This window comes from Palaemon carinicauda, chromosome 44 (assembly GCF_036898095.1).
Source record: "Palaemon carinicauda isolate YSFRI2023 chromosome 44, ASM3689809v2, whole genome shotgun sequence".
NCBI classification, from domain to species: domain Eukaryota; kingdom Metazoa; phylum Arthropoda; class Malacostraca; order Decapoda; family Palaemonidae; genus Palaemon; species Palaemon carinicauda.
In genome coordinates, this window is record NC_090768.1 from 11,144,955 (window position 1) to 11,166,596 (window position 21,642).

Here is a 21,642-nt window from a genome sequence, read left to right on the forward strand (position 1 = left end):
CCCGACAGATGAGTTGTAAGAGGCAAAGGCAGAGCAGCAAGCTGAACGGCTGAATCCTGCAGAACGGGTGCATGCGTACCTGCGGATCCATCATCATGCCTCTGCTGGACAGACTGTGAGCTGGCAACAACAAAAGCAGAGGGCCGGTGTGAGGGAGGGTCTGCGGTGGGCTGAGGAGCATGCGGTGTGGTATGCAGAGCATGCTGTAAGGCATGCGGCTCATGCTGCATGGCATGCGGCTCATGCTGCATGGGATGCGGCTCATGCTGCATGGTATGCGGCTCATGCTGCATGGTATGCGGCTCATGCTGCATGGGATGAGGCTCATGCTGCATGGTATGAGGCTCATGCTGCATGGAATGCGGCTCATGCTGCATGGTATGCGGAGCATGCTGTAAGGTCTGCAGAGCATGCTGCATGGGCTGAGGAGAATGCCGCATAGTGCTGGAACCCGGCAACTCCCGATGCGGCAGCTCACGCATGTAAGCAGAAGGCGCAGCACGAACATGCGTCTGGCAGTGAGGACTGCGCAACGGTGGAGGAGCTCTCACAGGAGGAGGGGTGTTAACCTTCTCTGCCTGATACTCCTGCATAAAAGCCGCAAGCTGAGACTGCATAGTCTGCAGCATGGACCACTTAGGGTCTACTGTGGTTGGAGCAGAGGCCTGTTGAGGGACCACTCTACCTCTCTTGGGAGGTGTGCAGTCATCAGATGACTGCGGCGAGTCCGAACTGACCCAGTGGCTACACCTGGGCCGTTGGACTAGCTCGGAAGGGACCTTACGTTTGAGCGGTCGTGAGACCTTTGTCCACCGTTTCCTCCTGGAAACCTCTTCCACAGACGAGGAATGTAAGGGCTCATTCGTCTGGGAGTGGAAGGGACGATCCTTAGCAGATACGTCCGCAACCACTGAGGATACATCTGTGCGCCGATCAAGGCCTGCCGAACCCTTTGGTCCTTCGACATTGCTTCTCCCCTGGGCTTGGGAGCTTGCAAGAGGTCCCGGACTGGGAGGACGACTGGCACGCACAGATGTATCCTCATGCGCAACACTGACACTGACACTATGCCCAGCACTAGCACTAACACTTCCCACTGCACTCTTCGCTTTCAGCTCTCTGACATCAGCCAAGAGCTGATTGCGGTCACTAACCAACGACTCCACCTTATCACCGAGAGCCTGAATGGCACGCAACATATCAGCCATTGCAGGCTGAGCACTCGTAGCAGGTTCGGGGGTCACCACCACAGGGGAAGGAAAAGGTTGAGGGGCATGGGGAGAGGAAATATCCAAAGAGCGAGAAGAACTCCTCCTATCTCTCTCCTTCTCTAACCTACGAGTATATCTGAGGAATTCATTAAAATCGAATTCCGAAAGCCCAGCACATTCCCCACATCGATCTTCCAATTGACAGGATTTTCCCCTACAATTGGAACATACGGTGTGAGGATCAACAGAGGCCTTCGGAAGACGCCTATTACAAGTCCTAACACTACATCGCCTGTATTTGGGAACTTGGGAATGGTCAGACATCTTGAATTTTTAGAAGTAGTCAAAGGGGGAATTCCAAAGTAAAGCAAAGATCGTTAACCAATGAATCAAATTAATACCAAAAGCTTGCTAGGCTAAGGCTAAAGCTTCCTGTACAGCGAAGGCTAAATTTCAGAGCAAATACTTCACCAAATCGTGAACAAAAGACTCCAAAATCAACAGCGTATCCATGTAGGTCTTGCCGGTGGCACGACAGAGGAAAAATTGAGGTCTTGTTGACAAGAAGTACTTGAGTACCTGACCACAGATGGCGCTGGTGAGTACACCCCCACCTGTATAGCGATCGCTGGCGTATCCCGACCGTAGATTTCTGTCGGGCAACGGAGTTGACAGCTACATGATCATCGGGTAAGATTAATATTGAAAAATAAATTTTTGAATATACTTACCCGGTGATTATAATAGCTGCAGCTCTGCTGCTCGACAGAAAACTCTACGGAAAAAATCCGCCAGCGATCGCTATGCAGGTAGGGGGTGTACTTCAACAGCGCCATCTGTCGTCCAAGTACCCAGTACTCATTGTAAACAAAAAACTCAATTTTCTCCTCGGTCCACTGCGTCTCTATTGGGGAGGAAGGGAGGGTCCTTTAATTTATAATCACCGGGTAAGTATATTCAAAAATTTATTTTATTATCAAAATAACATTTTTCAATATTTAACTTAGCCGGTGATTATAATAGCTGATTCACACCCAGGGGGGTGGGTAGAGACCAGCAATAAATGTTTACATTATTATGAGCTAAGGATTTTTTATTTCATTTTAGAAGTTATCAAAATAACAAAAATAAAATAAATAGGTACCTGGTAAGGAAGTCGACTTGAACAATTACTCTGCCTTTTTAAGTACGTCTTCCTTACGGAGCCTCGCGATCCTCTTAGGATGCTGAGCGACCCCTAGGATCTGAAGTATCAAGGGTTGCAACCCATACCACAGGACCTCATCAAAACCTCTAATCTAGGCGCTTCTCAAGAAAAGAATTTGACCACCCGCCAAATCAACCAGGATGCGAAAGGCTTCTTAGCCTTCCGGACAACCCAAAAACAACAATAAAAAACATTTCAAGAGAAAGATTAAAAAGGTTATGGAATTAGGGGATTGTAGTGGTTGAGCCCTCACCCACTACTGCACTCGCTGCTACGAATGGTCCCAGAGTGTAGCAGTTCTCGTAAAGAGACTGGACATCCTTAAGATAAAAAGACGCGAACACTGACTTGCTTCTCCAATAGGTTGCGTCCATTATACTTCGCAGAGATCTATTTTGTTTAAAGGCCACTGAAGTTGCGACAGCTCTAACTTCATGTGTCCTTACCTTCAGCAAAGCTTGGTCTTCTTCACTCAGATGTGAATGAGCTTCTCGTATTAACAGTCTGATAAAATAGGATAAAGCATTCTTTGACATAGGCAAAGATGGTTTCTTAACTGAACACCATAAAGCTTCTGACTGTCCTCGTAAAGGTTTAGTTCGTCTTAAATAGAACTTAAGAGCTCTCACAGGGCATAAGACTCTTTCTAGTTCATTTCCAACCATATTTGATAGGCTTGGAATATCGAACGATTTCGGCCAAGGACGAGAAGGTAGCTCGTTTTTGGCTAGAAAACCAAGTTGTAGAGAACATGTAGCCGTTTCAGATGAAAATCCGATGTTCCTGTTGAAGGCGTGAATCTCACTGACTCTTTTAGCTGTGGCTAAGCAAACCAGGAAAAGAGTCTTTAAAGTGAGATCTTTAAAGGAGGCTGATTGTAGCGGCTCGAACCTTTCTGACATGAGGAATCTTAGTACCACGTCTAAATTCCAACCAGGTGTAGCCAAACGACGCTCCTTCGTGGTCTCAAAAGACTTAAGGAGGTCCTGTAGATCATTGTTGTTGGAAAGATCTAAGCCTCTGTGATGGAAGACTGATGCCAACATGCTTCTGTAACCCTTGATAGCGGGAGCTGAAAGAGATCGTTCTTTCCTCAGGTATAAAAGGAAGTCAGCTATTTGAGTTACAGAGGTACTGGTCGAAGATACCGATACTGACTTGCACCAGTTTCGGAAGACTTCCCACTTCGATTGGTAGACTCTAAGGGTGGATGTCCTCCTTGCTCTAGCAATCGCCCTGGCTGCCTCCTTCGAAAAGCCTCTAGCTCTCGAGAGTCTTTCGATAGTCTGAAGGCAGTCAGACGAAGAGCGTGGAGGCCTTGGTGTACCTTCTTTACGTGTGGCTGACGTAGAAGGTCCACCCTTAGAGGAAGCGTTCTGGGAACGTCCACTAGCCATCGAAGTACCTCGGTGAACCATTCTCTCGCGGGCCAGAGGGGAGCAACTAACGTCAACCTTGTCCCTTCGTGAGAGGCGAACTTCTGCAGTACCTTGTTGACAATCTTGAACGGGGGGAATGCATATAGGTCTAGATGTGACCAATCTAGGAGAAAGGCATCTATATGAACTGCTGCTGGGTCCGGGATTGGTGAGCAATATATTGGGAGCCTCTTGGTCATCGAGGTTGCGAAGATATCTATGGTTGGCTGGCCCCATGTGGCCCAAAGTCTCTTGCACACATCCTTGTGTAGGGTCCATTCTGTTGGAATGATTTGTCCCTTTCGACTGAGGCAATCTGCCATGACATTCAAGCTGCCTTGGATGAACCTCGTTACTAGCGAAATGTTTAGACCTTTTGCCCAGGTGAGGAGGTCCCTTGCGATCTCGTACAACGTCATAGAGTGGGTCCCTCCTTGCTTGGAGATGTACGCCAAAGCCGTGGTGTTGTCCGAGTTCACCTCCACCACTTTGCCATGAAGGAGAGACTTGAAGCTTTTCAAGGCCAGATGAACTGCCAGTAGCTCCTTGCAGTTGATATGCATTGTCCTTTGACTCGAGTTCCAAGTTCCCGAGCATTCCCGACCGTCTAATGTCGCGCCCCAGCCTGTGTCCGATGCATCCGAGAAGAGAACGTGGTTGGGAGTCTGAACAGCCAGGGGCAGACCCTCTCTGAGGCTGATACTGTCCTTCCACCAAGTCAGGCAAGACTTCATCTTCTCGGAAATGGGGATCGAGACCGCTTCTAGCGTCTTGTCCTTTTTCCAGTAAACAGCTAGGTGATATTGAAGAGGACGGAGGTGTAGTCTTCCTAACGATACGAACTGTTCCAGGGATGATAGTGTCCCTATCAGACTCATCCACTGCCTGACTGAACACCGTTCCTTCTTCAGCATGTTCTGGATGCATAACTGGGCTTGGCTCGTTCTGGGGGCCGACGGAAAAGCCCGAAAAGCTAGACTGTGAATCTCCATCCCTAAATACACAATAGTTTGGGATGGGACCACTTGAGACTTTTCCATATTGACAAGGAGACCCAATTCCTTGGTCAGATCTAGAGTCCACTTTAGATCCTTCAGACAGCGACGACTGGAAGAAGCTCTTAGAAGCCAGTCGTCCAAATAGAGGGAGGCTCGGATGTCTGCTAAATGAAGGAATTTGGCTACATTCCTCATCAGCCTTGTAAACACAAGAGGAGCTGTGCTTAGGCCAAAGCACAGGGCTTGAAACTGGTAGACAACCTTTTCGTAAACAAATCTCAGAAAAGGTTGGGAGTCTGGGTGGATGGGGACGTGGAAGTATGCGTCCCTTAGGTCTAAAGAGACCATCCAGTCTTCCCTTCTGACCGCTGCTAGAACGGACTTTGTGGTCTCCATGGAGAACGTCTGCTTTGTGACAAAGACATTCAGCGCACTGACGTCTAGCACCGGCCTCCACCCTCCTGTCTTCTTTGCCACTAAGAAGAGACGGTTGTAGAAGAGCGGGGTTTGATGGTCCAGGACTTTGACTACCGCTCCCTTTTCTAGTAAGAGAGACACCTCCTGTTTCAATGCTCGTCTCTTGTCTTCCTCTCTGTACCTGGGAGAGAGATCGATGGGAGACGTTGCTAGAGGGGGTTTTCGTACAAACGGGATCTTGTACCCCTCTCTGAGCAACTTCACAGATTGTGCATCTGCGCCTCTCTTCTCCCAGGTCTGCCAGAAGTTCTTGAGTCTGGCTCCCACTGCTGTCTGAAGAAGCTGGCAGTCAGACTCTGCCTTTAAAGGACTTGGTTCCTTTCTTCTTTCCACGTCTCCCTTCGGCACGAGCACCTCCTCTGCTGGAGGCTCTGCCACGAAAGGGCGGAATAAATCGGGACGCTGGAGTATCCATCCTTGGTCTAGCTGACAAGGTAGGCAAAGGGGTGGCTTTGCGAGCAGAGGACGCAACCAGATCATGAGTGTCCTTCTGTATCAAAGAAGCAGCAATCTCCTTAATCAAGTCCTCTGGAAAGAGGCACTTAGAAAGAGGAGCAAACAGAAGTTCGGATCTTTGACAAGGTGTCACTCCAGCTGACAGGAAAGAGCAAAGGTTCTCACGCTTCTTGAGGACTCCGGATACGAACGATGCAGCAAGCTCATTAGACCCGTCACGTATGGCCTTGTCCATGCAGGACATGATGAGCAAGGAAGTTTCCTTCTCTGTCGGAGAGATCTTCCTGCTTAAAGCTCCCAGACACCAGTCTAAAAAGTTGAAGACCTCAAAGGCTCTAAATAACCCTTTCAAAAGGTGATCTAGGTCCGAAGATGACCAACATATTTTCGAGCGTCTCATGGCTAGCCTGCGGGGAGAGTCTACAAGACTTGAGAAGTCGCCCTGGGCAGAGGCAGGAACTCCCAAGCCGAGAACTTCTCCCGTGGCATACCAGACGCTCGATTTAGAAGAGAGTTTAGCAGGGGGAAACATAAAGGCTGTCTTCCCTAGACTCTTTTTGGACTGCATCCATTCTCCTATCACTCGTAAAGCTCTCTTGGACGAGCGAGCGAGGACGAGTCTAGTAAAAGCAGGCGAGGATGACGGCATACCTAATACAAACTCTGACGGAGGAGAGCGCGGAGCCACAGACACAAACTGGTCCGGAAACATCTCTTTGAACAGAGCTAGAACTTTTCTAAAGTCCAAAGAGGGTTGCGTGGACTTAGGCTCGTCAAGATCCGAATGTGGTTCATCAACGTGAGCGGCACCATCATCATCCGAAAGTCCATCATCCGAGTATTGAGGAGGAAGCGGCAATGGAGTAGGTAACGGCTGGTTAGCCGAGTCCGGTCGCACGGGTGCACGCGTGACTGAACCGGACGCAACGTCATGGAACTGTTGCCCAGTCTGTGAGCTGGCAACAACCATAGCAGCGCGGGGACGCACAGCGTCTACTCCAGACTGTCTAGCCTGATGCGGGTGAGCAGTGGCAACCACACTGGGTTGCGGAGGTTGACGCACCGCGTCAAAACAAAACAACTCTGACTGTTGTTGTGTCTCGCGAACGTCAACGGAAGGCTCCGTGCGTCGCTGAACGTCAACATGCGGCTGGCAGGGTACACTGGAACGCATGGGTGGCGGAACTCTCTCAACTGGAGTGCGCAAGAAGGTTGCCTCAGCGTCCACAGGACGCACAACCGAGTGTGTGGTTGGTTGTAGGCAAGAGGCTGGTGCAGCAGCAACCTTCTCCGCACGAAAGTCCTGCATCAGAGACGTTAATTGTGACTGCATGTTCTGCAGCAAAGACCACTTGGGGTCTGCAGGAGCAGGTGCGGCGACAGACGGTGTAACTGTCTGCGGCGGTACCGCTTTGCCTCTCTTAGGAGGTGAGCAGTCATCGGAAGACTGCAGCGAGTCCGAACTGACCCAGTGGCTACAACTGGGCCGTTGGACTTGCGCGGAAGGGACCGATTTGCGCTTAAGCGGTCGTGAGACCTTGGTCCATGGTTTCTTGCGAGAAACCTCTTCCGCAGACAAGGAATAAATGGGCTCTCTCGTCTTTGTGTGGGTGGGGCGATCTTGGGTAGATACGCCCGAAACCACGGAGGGAACGTCTGTTCGCTGATTAAAGCCTCTCGAACCCATTGGTCGTACGACATTGCTTCTCCCCTGGACTTGGGAGCTTGCAAGAGGTCCCGGACTAGGAGGACGACAGGCACGAACAGACGAACCCTCAAGCGCAACACTATCCACAACACTATCACTCACTTTATCACTTCCCACTGCACTTTTACACTTCAGCTCCTTGACGTCCGCCATGAGCTGGTTACGGTCACTAGCCAGGGACTCAACTCTCTCACCCAGAGCTTGGATGGCACGCATCATATCAGCCATCGAAGGTTCCTGAGTGCCAGAAGGGGGATTAGGAGCAACCACTACAGGGGAAGGAATAGGTTGTGGGGCATGAGGAGAGGAAAAATCAACAGAACGAGATGAACTTCTCCTGACTCTATCTCTCTCTAGCCTACGTGTATATTTTTGGAATTCGATAAAATCGAATTCCGAAAGCCCAACGCATTCCTCACATCGATCTTCCAATTGACAGGTTTTATCCCGACAATTGGAACAAACGGTGTGAGGATCGATAGAGGCCTTCGGAAGACGCCTTGAACAGTCCCTAGCATTACACTTCCTGAATTTTGGGACTTGAGAAGGGTCAGCCATTTTGAATTGGTCAAAGGGGAATTCAAAAACTATCCAAAGTCATCAACAAATAATCCGATATCAAAAAAAGAATGCAAGGATTTATTGAAGAGAAAGCCTGCACAGCGAAAGCTCAAAACTAGAAAAGTGTACTTCACCAAATAGTTGTGAAAACAAATCCAGTTAGCAACAGCGAATTAGTAGGTCTTGCCGGTAGCACGACAGAGAGAAAATTGAGTTCTTTGTTTACAATGAGTACTGGGTACTTGGACGACAGATGGCGCTGTTGAAGTACACCCCCTACCTGCATAGCGATCGCTGGCGGATTTTTTCCGTAGAGTTTTCTGTCGAGCAGCAGAGCTGCAGCTATTATAATCACCGGCTAAGTTAAATATTGAAAATTATAATGCTGTACAGAAATTGGTTGATTGTAGTCAGGAAGTTCATATGATTGACCTTGATTTTGGTGCTGCCATTGAAATAAGAGGGACTTGTTTTCAAATTTGAACAGATGGAAATATCAGTGGATCTTTTCTTAATATCATTATTGAATTTCTAAGTAATACTGTAGAATTCAGAATAGTTTTTGAAGGGCACCATAGTGACTATAGAAATGTAACATTTGGTGTTCCACAGGGTAGTGTTTGTGGCCTATTATTATTATTATTATTATTATTACTATCCAAGCTACAACCCTAGTTGGAAAAACAAGATGCTATAAGCCCAGGGGCTCCAACAGGGAAAAATAGCCCAGTGAGGAAAGGAAATAAGGAAATAAATAAATGAAGAGAACAAATTAACAATAAATCATTCTAAAATGAGTAACAACGTCAAAACAGACATGTCATATATAAACTATTAACAACATAAAAAACAAATATGTCATAAACAAACTATAAAAGGACTCATGTCCGCCTGGTCAACAAAAAAGCATTTGCTCCAACTTTGAACTTTTGAAGTTCTACTGATTCAACCACCCGATTAGGAAGATCATTCCACAACTTGGTAACAGCTGGAATACAACTTCTAGAGTACTGCATAGTATTGAGCCTCGTGATGGAGAAGGCCTGGCTGTTAAAATTAACTGCCTGCCTAGTATTACGAACAGGATAGAATTGTTACTATTACTATCATACTATATTACTATAATTATTACTATCATACTATACAGTATACACTTTCTATGGGGTTTGGCTTAGAAAACAAGCTCATTCCATATAAAGATTAGGCTACTGTCTTTGCATCAATTACATCCCCTGAATATAGACTCATAGTTGCTGAATCCTTTAATTGAGATCTAGCTAAAATTAGTACATTGTGCAAATTATGGGGCATGAAGTTAAACCCTAACAAAACTCAGTGTAATTGTAAGTAGGTTAAGGACAGTGGCTTCACAATATCCAAATCTTTGTACTGGCGATGTCTCTCTAACTATAAAAAAATACAACTCATTTAAAACTTTAGGTGTGTTTCTGGATTGCAAATTTACTTTAGATTAACTCATTTGGTCTGTTTCTTCTTTAACTGCACAAAATGGGCCTTATTGAGAAAGTCATTTAAGACTCTTAGTGATCAATCTATTCTGAAGAAATGTTTTAATTCTTTCCCTTTGCCATGGTTTGAATATTGTTATGTCTGGTCTTCAGATGCTGACTTGCATCTTAATTTATAACACAAAAACTTGCTGTTTATTATATTCTGTTCTGTTATTTATTTGTACATGCTGAATATTTTTCATAATTTTGACCATCCTTTGCATTCAAATCTTCCCAGACTGTACTATCCAGTATGTAGTATTAGGTATGCAGACAATTCTAATAGTCTTGCCTTCTCCCCAATATGGTTCAATACTAGAGTACAGTATTCTAGAAGTCTTATTTCAGATGTAGATTGTGGAATGATCTTCCTAGTCTGGTAGTTGAATCAGGGGAAATTCAAAAGTTCAAACTTGTTACAATTTTTTTTTTTTGGTGAACAGGCTGAGATAAATCTTGTTTCATGACTGATCTATTTATCGATGTTACTGATCATAATACAATTTATATTTCTTTCTCATTTATAGTTTATTCGTTACTTCTCTATTCCCTTTCTGCTCTGGGTTGCTTTTGCTGCTAGAGTCCTTGGGCTTCTATCATTTTGCTTTTCTGATTAGGGTTATAGCTTGGCTAGTAACACTAATAATAACAATACAGTAGAAGGTTTTGGCATATGTTCACGAATCCGATTCCTCTATAAATGAGGGTATGGAGTTCCATTTCCCTTTTTCACCCTCCCCTAAAAAAAGGAGTCATTATATGGATTGTTCCTTCAAGAAGATTAATCTTGAAAGTTCAGAATTTTAATCTTAGATTCAAGGCCAGCCATGCATGCAAAAAGAAACAGTTAGTACAACGAACAAGCAGTTTTCTTGCACATTGGTATGATATTCTGTCCTCTCCCATTTCCCTGGGAACATGACCAACTTCCATTGAATGTTTTGCCACGGAAACAGTATCATAAGCACTTTTATGTGATGTTTTACTGCTCCCATTAGCAAGGAAAGAAACATTCATCTCCAGCTCATCCATCAAGTAGTAGGTTGGCCAAGGATCCAGCCACCCGTTGAGATACTACCACTAGAAATTATTGGGTTCTTTAACTGGCCACAAAGTACCATATTGAATCTCTCTCTAGTTACAGCTCATTTTTCTTATGTTTACACATGCACCAAATAGTCTGGCCTATTCTTTACACATTCTCCTCTCTCCTCACTGACAACACCAAGCTAACCAAATGATTCTTTACTGTAATTGTTCAGTAGCTACTTTCCACTTGGTAAGGGTAAAAAGAGGTTCTTTAGCTATGGTAAGCAGCTCCTGAAGGAGAGGGACACTGCAAAATGAAACCATTGTCGTCTAGTATTGGGTAGCGCCATAGCCTCTGTACCATGGTCTTCCATTGTCTTGAGTAAGAGTTCTCTTGATTGAGGGTACACTCAGGCACACTATTCTATCTGTTTCTTTATTTTCATTCCTCACTGGGCTATTTTCCCTGTTGGAGCCCTTGGGCTTATAGCAGCTTGCTTTTCCAAGTAGTGTTGTGGCTTAGCAAATAATAATAAAAAATAGTAAAAGGCTAGAATTTTTCCAACCACTCGTTTAGTCAATAATCACGATGAAGCACTTCCTTCTCCCTGCCTCGTGCTCTTTAGTTCATAAGATAGAGACAAGACGGTAGGTTGTGGTCAGCATGTTGGAACCAAGTCAGTTGAGAGCATTTAATACCTTCGTTATTGCGAAGGGTATGTTTGATAGGCGTGTATTTATCTATTTATGTTTGTGATTCGCATAACTAAAAAACTATTTGACGAAATATAATGAAATTTGGTGGGATGATTGGCCATGATCCAAAGACAATTTTATTAGATTTTGGGAGTGATTGTGTGGGTAAAGGTCAAGTTTAAGGAAATGAAAAGGTAAAAAAATGTCTTTCTGATATATCATGGTCAATTTTGATTTAATTTGCATGAAATGTGGCAAAATGTGCATAATTCAATTGCCTACCTTGTGATTTGGGAGTGATTGGGTCAAAGGTTAAGGTCAAGGTAAAAAAAGTCTTTTTGCTATTATGTGGAAATTTTTTCAATCTGCATGAAACTTGTGCCAGAATGTGCATAATTCAATTGCCTATCTTAATATACACCACATGATCATGGTGAAGATCCCAAAAAGGTCAAAAATGTTGTTTTGCTATATAGGGGTAAATTTTTTATCTGATTTGCATGAAATTAGTGCCAAAATGTGCATAATTCAATTTCCTATCTTATAATATACATCATGATACAGTGATGTCATTACCCTTGTTAGAGGTTGGGGTTGAAAGGTCAGCAGGGTCAATAAACTTGTAAAAAAGTGCAGGTTTCATTATTACGCAGTCATTGTTATCCAATTTGTTTCCATAACCATGATAACAAATGTGGTGTTGGCTAAACTTTGTTGTTGCCAAGATTATGTTTTGATAGGTATGTACTTATTTATTTATGTTTGTATGTTTGTGATTCACGTAACTCAAAAACTTCTTGACCGAATCTCATAAAATTCACTGAGAGGATTGGCCATGATCCAAGGACAATTTGATTAGATTTTGGAAGTAATTGGGTCAAAGGTCAAAAACATATTCATATTATATGGGGATCAATTTTTTTCCAATTTGCACAAAACTAGTGCCAAAATGTACATAATTCAATTACCTATCTTGTGATATACATGATATAGGTGATGATATGCTCTCTTCCAAGTGCTCATTCTGGTTATACGTATTTAAGGAAGTGCTGTATCTGATGATCACCCCACAACTGATGAAGGCAATTTATGCTTAACAGGTTTGTTTATGCAAAAAATGTGTTTTTGTACCATAAAAACAACTTTTATTCAAAGTAGATTGCTGATTCTTTGACACAGCCTCTTGAAGATTTCACCATGAAAATAATTGAAATTCTCTACCTGGCTCTCAAAAACTAAACCAATATCAATTAAGCACAAAAGGTTTTGGACACAAAGATGATTGATTCTATACAAAATGAAAAATATCAATATTTTACCTGCATCTTTATCTATGTCGTTCAACTGCTCAGCTGGTTTCATACCACGCAATTTACTTGGAGTAATACTTTGAACCCGAACTTCAGAATCACCTGAGGCATAGGCTAAAAGACTTGAATCATCAGATATGTCAATAGCCGTAATGCTGAAAACAGATAAAACCATCATTGCTGATTTCTGTTAACATATATGAAAGACCTGATTAAACAATTAAATAAAGTTACAACACCTCACATATATACCTAATTACTCTTCTGACAATATTACTAGTAGTGGAGGGGAAGAGGCCAGCTACCAATAGATAAACAAGTTAACAAAGTTAAATTCTTTATATATATATTTCACATCAACATACACTACATAAATAGCATTATAGGTAAGGAATCATATATTTTACTCTCTCTGCTAATAATGTTTAGCTACACTCCTCAGTTTAAGCTTAGCCTATTCCCATAGTCATTTAAAAAGAATACTTTGCGTAATGATTGATCCACTAATTGCTGGCTAATATTTGTGTCCAAATTTTTCATACGACAGAAGTACTGTATATACAGTTCAAAACAATTATACTCACTTTCCACTGGCATTTAGAAATGTGTAGAAGCATATGGAGGGAAGAGTGTCTTTATTCAGACAGACTCTCTTCTGCTGATCACGGAATGCCTTTGCCTTTTCCAGCTTATCAATGTCTCGTCTGAAATTCAAAACAAAGTCATAATGTCTCCTCTAAAGATGCTCAATAATAGATTTTTCATAATAAAATTTATTATTTCTATACACCCTTGTTGATCATATTGTTTCTTCACTAGAAGCACAGTTTAATCGATGTTTCTGCATAAATTTGTTAAAATTTCAACATTGTCCCATTGTCTTTCACATCAACAAATACATGCCCTTAAGTGGTAGGGAGCCCAGATTGCAGTGTTGGGTAGAATGGTTTTCAGTTTCAAAGTCTAACATGATTCCTCATCTTGATACTACGAGTTATTAGGGAAGAAGATGGTTATGTAAATGAACATCAGGTGCATATAGAAACAAGAGATTTTATTATTAAAATTCTATTTATTTCTGTGAATGTTGAGATTTCCCCAGTTGTTTTTCGGAGTAAAAATTTTCACACATGCAAGTTTTTATTCTCAAGTCTGCTATATATGCCCCTAGAATTATTCTTAGATGAGTTTATTAGCATAAATGAAGAATTATTAGGAGAAAAGTTTTGTTCCACACGCACTAGAAGTTGTGGAGAGTCGGGAGCTGCTGCCCAGTGTTCCTTTAGGCACCACTGAAGCAATCTCTGGTCAAAGCGCCCGTGTGGCACAGCTTCTCCAGCAAGGACAGAGGTCCTAGAAGATGTTGCCACTGCTGAGCTTGAAGCTGCTAAACAAACAAGAACTGTTGCACTACCTCTTTTGAGTCTGTTGATGCGACTGTCTGAAGGAAAGACTTCTGCTGCTGCCATGTTTATCAACATCCACAGGTACTCCCTCAATCTCTTAGGTGTAAACCTTGACTTTTTCAGACTGATCACAATCTCTAGATCTTGGCAAAAGGTGTGAAGTTTGTCCATATACTGAAGTAACTGTATCCTCGATGACTACAGGATTGACCAACCATTGAGCTATAGCAATACAGTAAGTAAATTCTGTTCAAGTGGGCCCAAGCTGAGACCAGCACGAACATTCGAGTGAACACTTGGAAAACAGCCAACAGTCAGAAGTAAAGTAATTTGAAATACACGACTACCTGGAAGATGAAGCAAATGTACTTTCTGTCTGATTGGTGGTTTGATATTTGGAAATATACATCATTGAGGTCGATGGAAGGCATGAAGGCATCCTTCCTGATGGCTGTACAGTAATATGCTTTTCATCTCCTTCTTCAATCGGGTTTGCTGAACAAACTTATTCAGAGGAGAGATCGATGCCTGGTCTCCGTTTACCAGGGGACTTTCTCACCAGGAATAGTCACCTGTAGAAGCCAGAAGACCCACCTAGGATGTGTTTTGGCGCATTCTTCTCCATCATCGCCTTCACCTTCAAAGCGAGGACTAGAACCCTAGGCGATTCAGGAGGGTACATTGGCAATGGAAAGCGAGTGAGGGGAGGATGAGATATGGTAAAAGGTAGGCAGTACCTATCCCGTGAGACTTCCACCACCCACTTCCCTTTGTCGTGTCACTGCCACTTTGTCTAATGCCCCAACAGCTGCAGGGGGGGAGGTCACCAATCTCAATGGTACTTTTCTCCTCTTCTATCTCTACCTCTTTTCCTGGCTCTGCCAGGTAGAGATTGAAAGTGGGGGAAGAGGAAGTCCTGGTACCACAAAACTCAAATTGGGATTTGCCATTGGCTTTTTCGGCACCGACTTCAATGGTTGAGACTAAAAAGCTTTTAGGCCAGATGGACTTGTAGGTCCATGGCCCTAGAAAGTTACTGCTCTGTGGATTAGTAAGTCGTGACTCTCCTTCCACCAATTGTCGACGGTACTCTCAACCTTCTTCTGCAGGAAGAGCAGTGTTATGTCCAGTATCAGTGCATTCCTGTGGGAGAGCTGACTCTTGTTCTACCTGACATGAGAATCTCCGTGTAACTGCATCTCCCCTTTTCAAGACCCAGTTTGCCCATTCGTTTGACAGTGTGAAGCACGCTCTCTCCATGCCAAAGAGTGCTGAGAGCTAGCTCCTGGAAATAGCTTTCCCTGTTCCTTTCTGCAATGTTGTTTCAACAACTCTCATTGGGAGGCACGATCTCTCTGCCTGGAAGGGTTACTAGTGTCAAACATGTCTAGATCTGTGGATAAGTCCTGAAAATCAAACCACTTTCAGTTGGTTGGAAAGTCTCGTTGATCAGGTTTCCGATGAGACTGTGAAGAACAAGTGATTAGATTTCGGGTAAATCAGATTTGCAGGGTACCAGGTGTTCAGGCTTCTTCTCACTCTTGGACCTCCCATTATGAGACTTCCTAAGTTATCAAAGTCTTTGAATTTACTTTCAAACTAATCATTCAGTAACAGAGCATGGGGGGATAAACAGCATTGTGTCTCAATGCCTAATTCAAGGTAAAGAGCCTTATCATCATTATTACTAAGTAAGCTACAACCCAAGATGGAAAAGCAAGATGTTATAACCCCAAGGGCTCCAACAAGGAAAAATACCCTAGTGAGGACAGGAAACAACAAAATAAATAAACTAAAAGAGAAACAATGAAAAATTAAAATAAAATATTCTAAGAACAGTACATACATACATATACTAAGGCACTTCCCCCAATTTTGGGGGGTAGCCGACATCAACAAATGAAACAAAACAAAAAGGGGACCTCTACTCTCTACGTTCCTCCAGCCTAACAAGGGACTCAACCGAGTTCAGCTGGTACTGCTATGGTGACACAGCCCACCCTCCCACATTATCCACCACAGATGAAGCTTCATAATGCTGAATCCCCTACTGCTGCTACCTCCGCAGTCATCTAAGGCACCGGAGGCAGCAGCAGGGCCTACCGGAACTGCGTCACAATCGCTCGCCATTCATTCCTATTTCTAGCACGCTCTCTTGCCTCTCTCACATCTATCCTCCTATCACCCAGAGCTTCCTTCACTCCATCCATCCTCCCAAACCTTGGCCTTCCTCTTGTACTTCTCCCATCAACTCTTGCATTCATCACCTTCTTTAGCAGACAGCCATTTTCCATTCTCTCAACATGGCCGCTACAAGTTATAGATTACTAGCGATCCACCTCCTTGTGGTACCTGCCGGCAACCCATTTTATGGGTCCAACAGATCGCAGTGGAGGAACATGGTACAGAGGCTATTGCAGTACCCAAGACTGGAGAACAATGGTTTGATTTTGGAGTGTCCTCCTAGAAGAGCTGCTTACCATAGCTAAAGAGTCTCCTTTACCCTTACCAAGATGACAGTAGGTACTTAATAATTACAATGCAAATGCAGTAGTTAAACCTTGAGCAAAAAAGAATTGTTTGGTAATCTTAGTGTTGTCAAGTGTGTGAGGACAGAGGAGAATGTGGAAAGAATAGGCCAGACTATTCGGTGTATGTGCATGCAAGGGGGAAAATGAGATGTAACCAGAGAGAGGGATCCAATTTTGTACTGTCTGGTCAGTCAAAGGACCCAATCAGTATCTCAACAGGTGGCTGGTGTCTTGGACAATCTACTATCTACAGTCTTTGATGATCATGAACCTGACATTTTGCCATCGGTTAAACGTTCAGAAGTCAGAGATCATGGACATTTTAGTGTGAGGATCTCGTGTGCATAGAGGTAATCGCGCCTATTCTCCTGCTCATACCAGTTCTTGAGTATGTGAGGTGATTGTTCTTGTTCTAGTGCAAGTGCTGGCTTAAATAGGCTTGGAAATGATTGTGTGCATGGAGGTGATCATGAATGTGCCAAGTCTCATGTTCATGGAAGGGAATGGGCATGTGCTGGCTCTGGTGATTGTAGATATGCTTGTTTTCATACCAGCTCTCTTGCACATGAAGCTCGTTCTTATGCTGGTTCTCTTGCGCACTAAGTTTCCAATGGGCATGAGCATTTGGGTGAACTTACGTCTTTCGGTGATTGTGCATGTAGTGGAGATTGTGAACGTAAAGATCTTTATTGTGGCAGTGATTGTGTTTACGGGAACAATTGTGTGCATAGAAACGGGGCTAAACGCGATCGTGATCATAGGGTAGATCATGGATCCCTAAATGATTGCGCTGGTGGCCCTTCGTCTTTTGGATCATTATCTCGTGGAGATCATGGCACTCGTGTTGGAGGAAGATTACCTAACAAAGACCAGGAATGATGAGCAGCCTTCTTCACACGTAAGCATGGGGGAAGGTGCTCTTAGCTCATGATCCAGAAGACTGGTATGAGAATTCCACCACCACCAGAGAACTCATCAGGGCACCACGTGGTCATCTGGAAGATTGTGTGATTGGTGAATGGGTCACAGAGGCCTCCTTTGAACACCCCTGGGCAGGAGAGTAACGAGGGCAAGGCCCTACGTCCCGAATAACACCACTTGGCAGATCTCAGGAAAGATTTGGTACTGGAGCAATGGGTATGAGCCCTACGGTCTCATACCTCAACCCCTGCCCGGTAATAGGGTTTCAGTATAAAGCTGATCCTCCCTCAAAACCATACAGAGGAATTAGGAGGTGACTCAGCAGGCAAGGAAGAAGGCGAAGGGACAGGCATAATTACAAAAGACGACAGTGGCCGGCATTTCTCCATCACTGAAGTCGAGGGTTTCTCAGCTATAGCCAAACTTTCCGCAGTGGTTAAAAGTAGGATCCTATGCAGCAGCAGGCAAGGACACAACCAATGGTACTAACACAGTTCTCATCCACAGGTAGAACAGAGGCAGGGGCATCAACAGCAAGAGAATAATTTTGAAATCTTGCGATTCTTAGAATCTCCGTCAAAGGGGCACCATCAATACCAAGGGCAAGCCATAACTCATCTTGGTCCAGATCCTTGCAGGAGTTGTCAACAGTAGTCAAAACCAAGGAAGCACCTTGGGAGAGAGGCAGGGGGGTATTACCTTCGCTACAGGAAAGGAATAATCATGTTTTGATCAAGGAACTCTCTGAGGGCAGGAGGGCAACTCCCTTTCCCTTCCTCTTTCTTCTGCTGGCCTTGGCCTAAGGGAAAGCAGAAGAGATTTTCATTGTTAATGGGTTTAATATTACTGTATCTATATTATTCATGAAGTTTTTCTCATTGAGACAAATACGTTTAGCACAGAAACAGAAGAAAAATGTTGAAGCAGGAATAACGTAAAATTGTCATGAACTTTATCTGGAAATAAACATGGAAATAGAAAAAGGAATTTCTATTATTGTATAGGGAATAATTATTATTAATGTTATACTGTATATTCATCTATTTTTTAACATGCGTGGGGGTTGATGAGAGGTCAAGGATTCCATAAATGTTTAAAATGCTTGGGACCACTGACCTAGGTGAATCCACACTATTAAGTAGGTGGGTATGCAAGGGAAAGATCCTAAAATAGAAACCTTACCCAAACTAAAACACAGCACAAACCAACCTGGAATACCTATTGAAAATATCCATGCCTGGCAATCTGTCGAACGGAAATTCAAAACCTGTTCAAGCTCAACATTCCTAACAGTGTCTGCAACTTCACCATCCTTGTAAGCTATGGATGGGGGTTAGGGGAGCCTATAAGTCTACCTCTTGAGCCCTCAGCAGCCAATGCCTAACCCCTTGAAGGAGAGGGGGCCTTTGGAGCTGATCATATGTATATATGCTCAGTCTCTAGAACACTGCCCTGTCTAAGGCATTGTCCCATCCCTTGCCTCTGCCATTCATGAGTAACCTTTCAACCTTAAACTTATCTATAATCCATGAATTTATGTTATCAATGTAAAATTCTTCTTCAACTGGAAGTAGAGGAATTCGCTTTTCCTTTCATCATAATCGTAGATGTAACCAATACATTATCATTATTTTAAGACACATAGACAATTTAACAAATGTTATCATGAGTTCCTGACTATAACAAGTGGATGCCTTTATACCAAAATCAGTACATCATTCAACAACTCAACTTACAATTCTGGCAATGGTATTCTGTTGCTCTGAGGGGCATTTGGGTCATTCTTCTTACTCTTCTGCAGGGAATCTTTTTTAGGTTTCTTTTTCTTTGGTTTGTCACCTTCTTCTTCCCCTTCTTCTTCTTCCATAGCAAGATTTGGCAACTCTGGTTCTTTTAATAAACCATAGAAGACTCTTGACTTATTAACTGAAAAGGGAAAATGTGAATGCTATTTTTTCCATTGATTCAAACCTCTCAACTCACTCAGTCATATTGTTTGGAATGGTCCAGTATTAAACAAAATAGAATAAAGAAGTTAGGAGTACTACCCTGATATTAAGTCTTCTTGATGACAGTAACTACAGGTATTTCTTATTAATGTCCTGATGAAATCCTTGGTAATATTCTACTCTCAATATAAAAATAATTTAATTAGACTACAAATTAATGTTCCTTAATCTTATAGGATGGGCTGGAGGATTTGCTCTGAATAAAATATACTCAATTTTATAGATGGCTACTCTTTAAAATGTAAGTAGACTGGTTAGAGAAACATTGGAAATTTTACAAAATTTAATTAAAGATCAGTTTCCCAGACCTTAAAATTTGTTGTTCATTGAATACTGGACTAATATATACAAGGTTTTATTATCAATGTTGACTGACTGACTGATTGATTGGATGGGTTCTATAGTCCTGTAGCACAACAATAATGTTTATCAATACTGTAAAATGTTATTTTCATTAGTAAAATAAATTTTTGAATATACTTACCCAATAATCATGTAGCTGTCAACTCCGTTGCCCGACAGAATTCTACGGGAGGGATACGCCAGCTATCACTATACTAGAAGGGGGTGTACTCACAAGCGCCACCTGTGGCCAGGTACTACAGTACTTGTTGTTGACGCCACCTCACTTTTTCCTCGGTCCACTGGTTCTCTATGGGGAGGAAGGGTGGGTCAATTAAATCATGATTATCGGGTAAGTATATTCAAAAATTTATTTTACTAATGAAAATAACATTTTTCAATATTAAACTTACCCGATAATCATGTAGCTGATTCACACCCAGGGGGGTGGGTGAAAAACCAGTGTACAAGACTAAAGGATAGCTAAGTATCCCGTATTTCATATAATCAGTTATCCACAATAACAATGAAATAATAAGTACCTGGTAAGGAAGTCGACTTGAACCGTTACTCTGCCTTTAATAAGATCGTCTTCCTTACTGAGCGCAGCGTTCCTCTTGGAAGGCTGAATCAACTCAAAGGTGCTAAAGTATACAGGGCTGCAACCCATACTAAAGGACCTCATCACAACCTTTAACCTCGGCGCTTCTCAAGAAAGAATTGACCACCCGCCAAATCAACAAGGATGTGGAAGGCTTCTTAGCCGACCGTACAACCCATAAAAAGTATTCAAGAGAAAGGTTAAAAGGTTATGGGATTATGGGAATGTAGTGGCTGAGCCCTCGCCTACTACTGCATTCGTTGCTACGAATGGTCCCAGGGTGTAGCAGTACTCGTAAAGAGACTGGACATCTTTGAGATAGAATGATGCGAACACTGACTTGCTTCTCCAATAGGTTGCATCCATAACACTCTGCAGAGAATGGCTCTGTTTGAAGGCCACTGAAGTAGCCACAGCTCCCACTTCATGTGTCCTTACCTTCAGCAAAGCAAGGTCTTCTTCCTTCAGATGAGAATGTGTTTCTCTAATCAGAAGCCTGAATAGTAAGAAACTGAGTTCTTAGAACTTGGAAAAGAAGGTTTCTTGATAGCACACTATAAGGCTTCTGATTGTCCTTGTAAAGGTTAAGACCTTTTTAGATAGTACCTAAGAGCTCTAACTGGGCAAAGTACTCTCTCCAGTTCATTCCCCACCAAGTTGGACAGGCTTGGGATCTCGAACGACTTAGGCCAAGGACGTGAAGGAAGCTCGTTTAGCAAAAACCGAGCTGCAAGGAACATGTAGCCGTTTCAGATGTGAAAACAATGATCCTGCTGAAGGCGTGGATCTCACTTACTCTTTTAGCTGTTGTCAAGCACACGAGGAAAAGAGTTTTTAATGTGAGGTCCTAAAAAGAGGCTGATTGGAGAGGTTCAAATCTTGATGACATAAGGAACCTTAGGACCACGTCTAGATTCCAGCCTGGAGTGGACAACCGACGTTCCTTTGAGGTCTCAAAAGACCTAGGGAGGTCCTGTAGATCTTTGTTGGTGGAAAGATCCAAGCCTCTGTGGCGGAAAACCGCTGCCAACATACTTCTGTAACCCTTGATCGTAGGAGCTGAAAGGGATCTTACTTTCCTTAGATATAACAGGAAGTCAGCAATCTGGGTTACAGTGGTACTGGTTGAGGAAACTGCATTGGTCTTGTACCAGCTACGGAAGACTTCCCCTAGAGACTGATAGATTCTGAGAGTGGATGTTCTCCTTGCTTTGGCAATCGCTCTGGCTGCCTCCTTCGAAAAGCCCCTA

At 43.4% G+C, this 21,642-nt stretch overlaps 2 protein-coding genes across 2 annotated transcripts in view; one reads left to right on the forward strand and one right to left on the reverse strand.

Moving 5' to 3' along the window:
* The window catches only part of Taf5 (TATA-box binding protein associated factor 5), a 570,605-nt gene that overhangs the window by 111,656 nt on the left and 437,307 nt on the right, over positions 1-21,642 (forward strand). The window lies entirely within an intron of this gene.
* LOC137634184 (transcription initiation factor TFIID subunit 5-like) overlaps positions 12,422-21,642 on the reverse strand; it is a 74,593-nt gene continuing 65,372 nt past the window's right edge. The window contains exons 6-8 of the mRNA XM_068366455.1: positions 19,177-19,366; positions 13,167-13,286; positions 12,422-12,737 (exon numbers count right to left, since the gene is read on the reverse strand). Of these exons, the coding sequence (XP_068222556.1) occupies positions 12,422-12,737; positions 13,167-13,286; positions 19,177-19,366 (626 nt within the window). The remainder of the gene's footprint in view (positions 12,738-13,166; positions 13,287-19,176; positions 19,367-21,642) is intronic.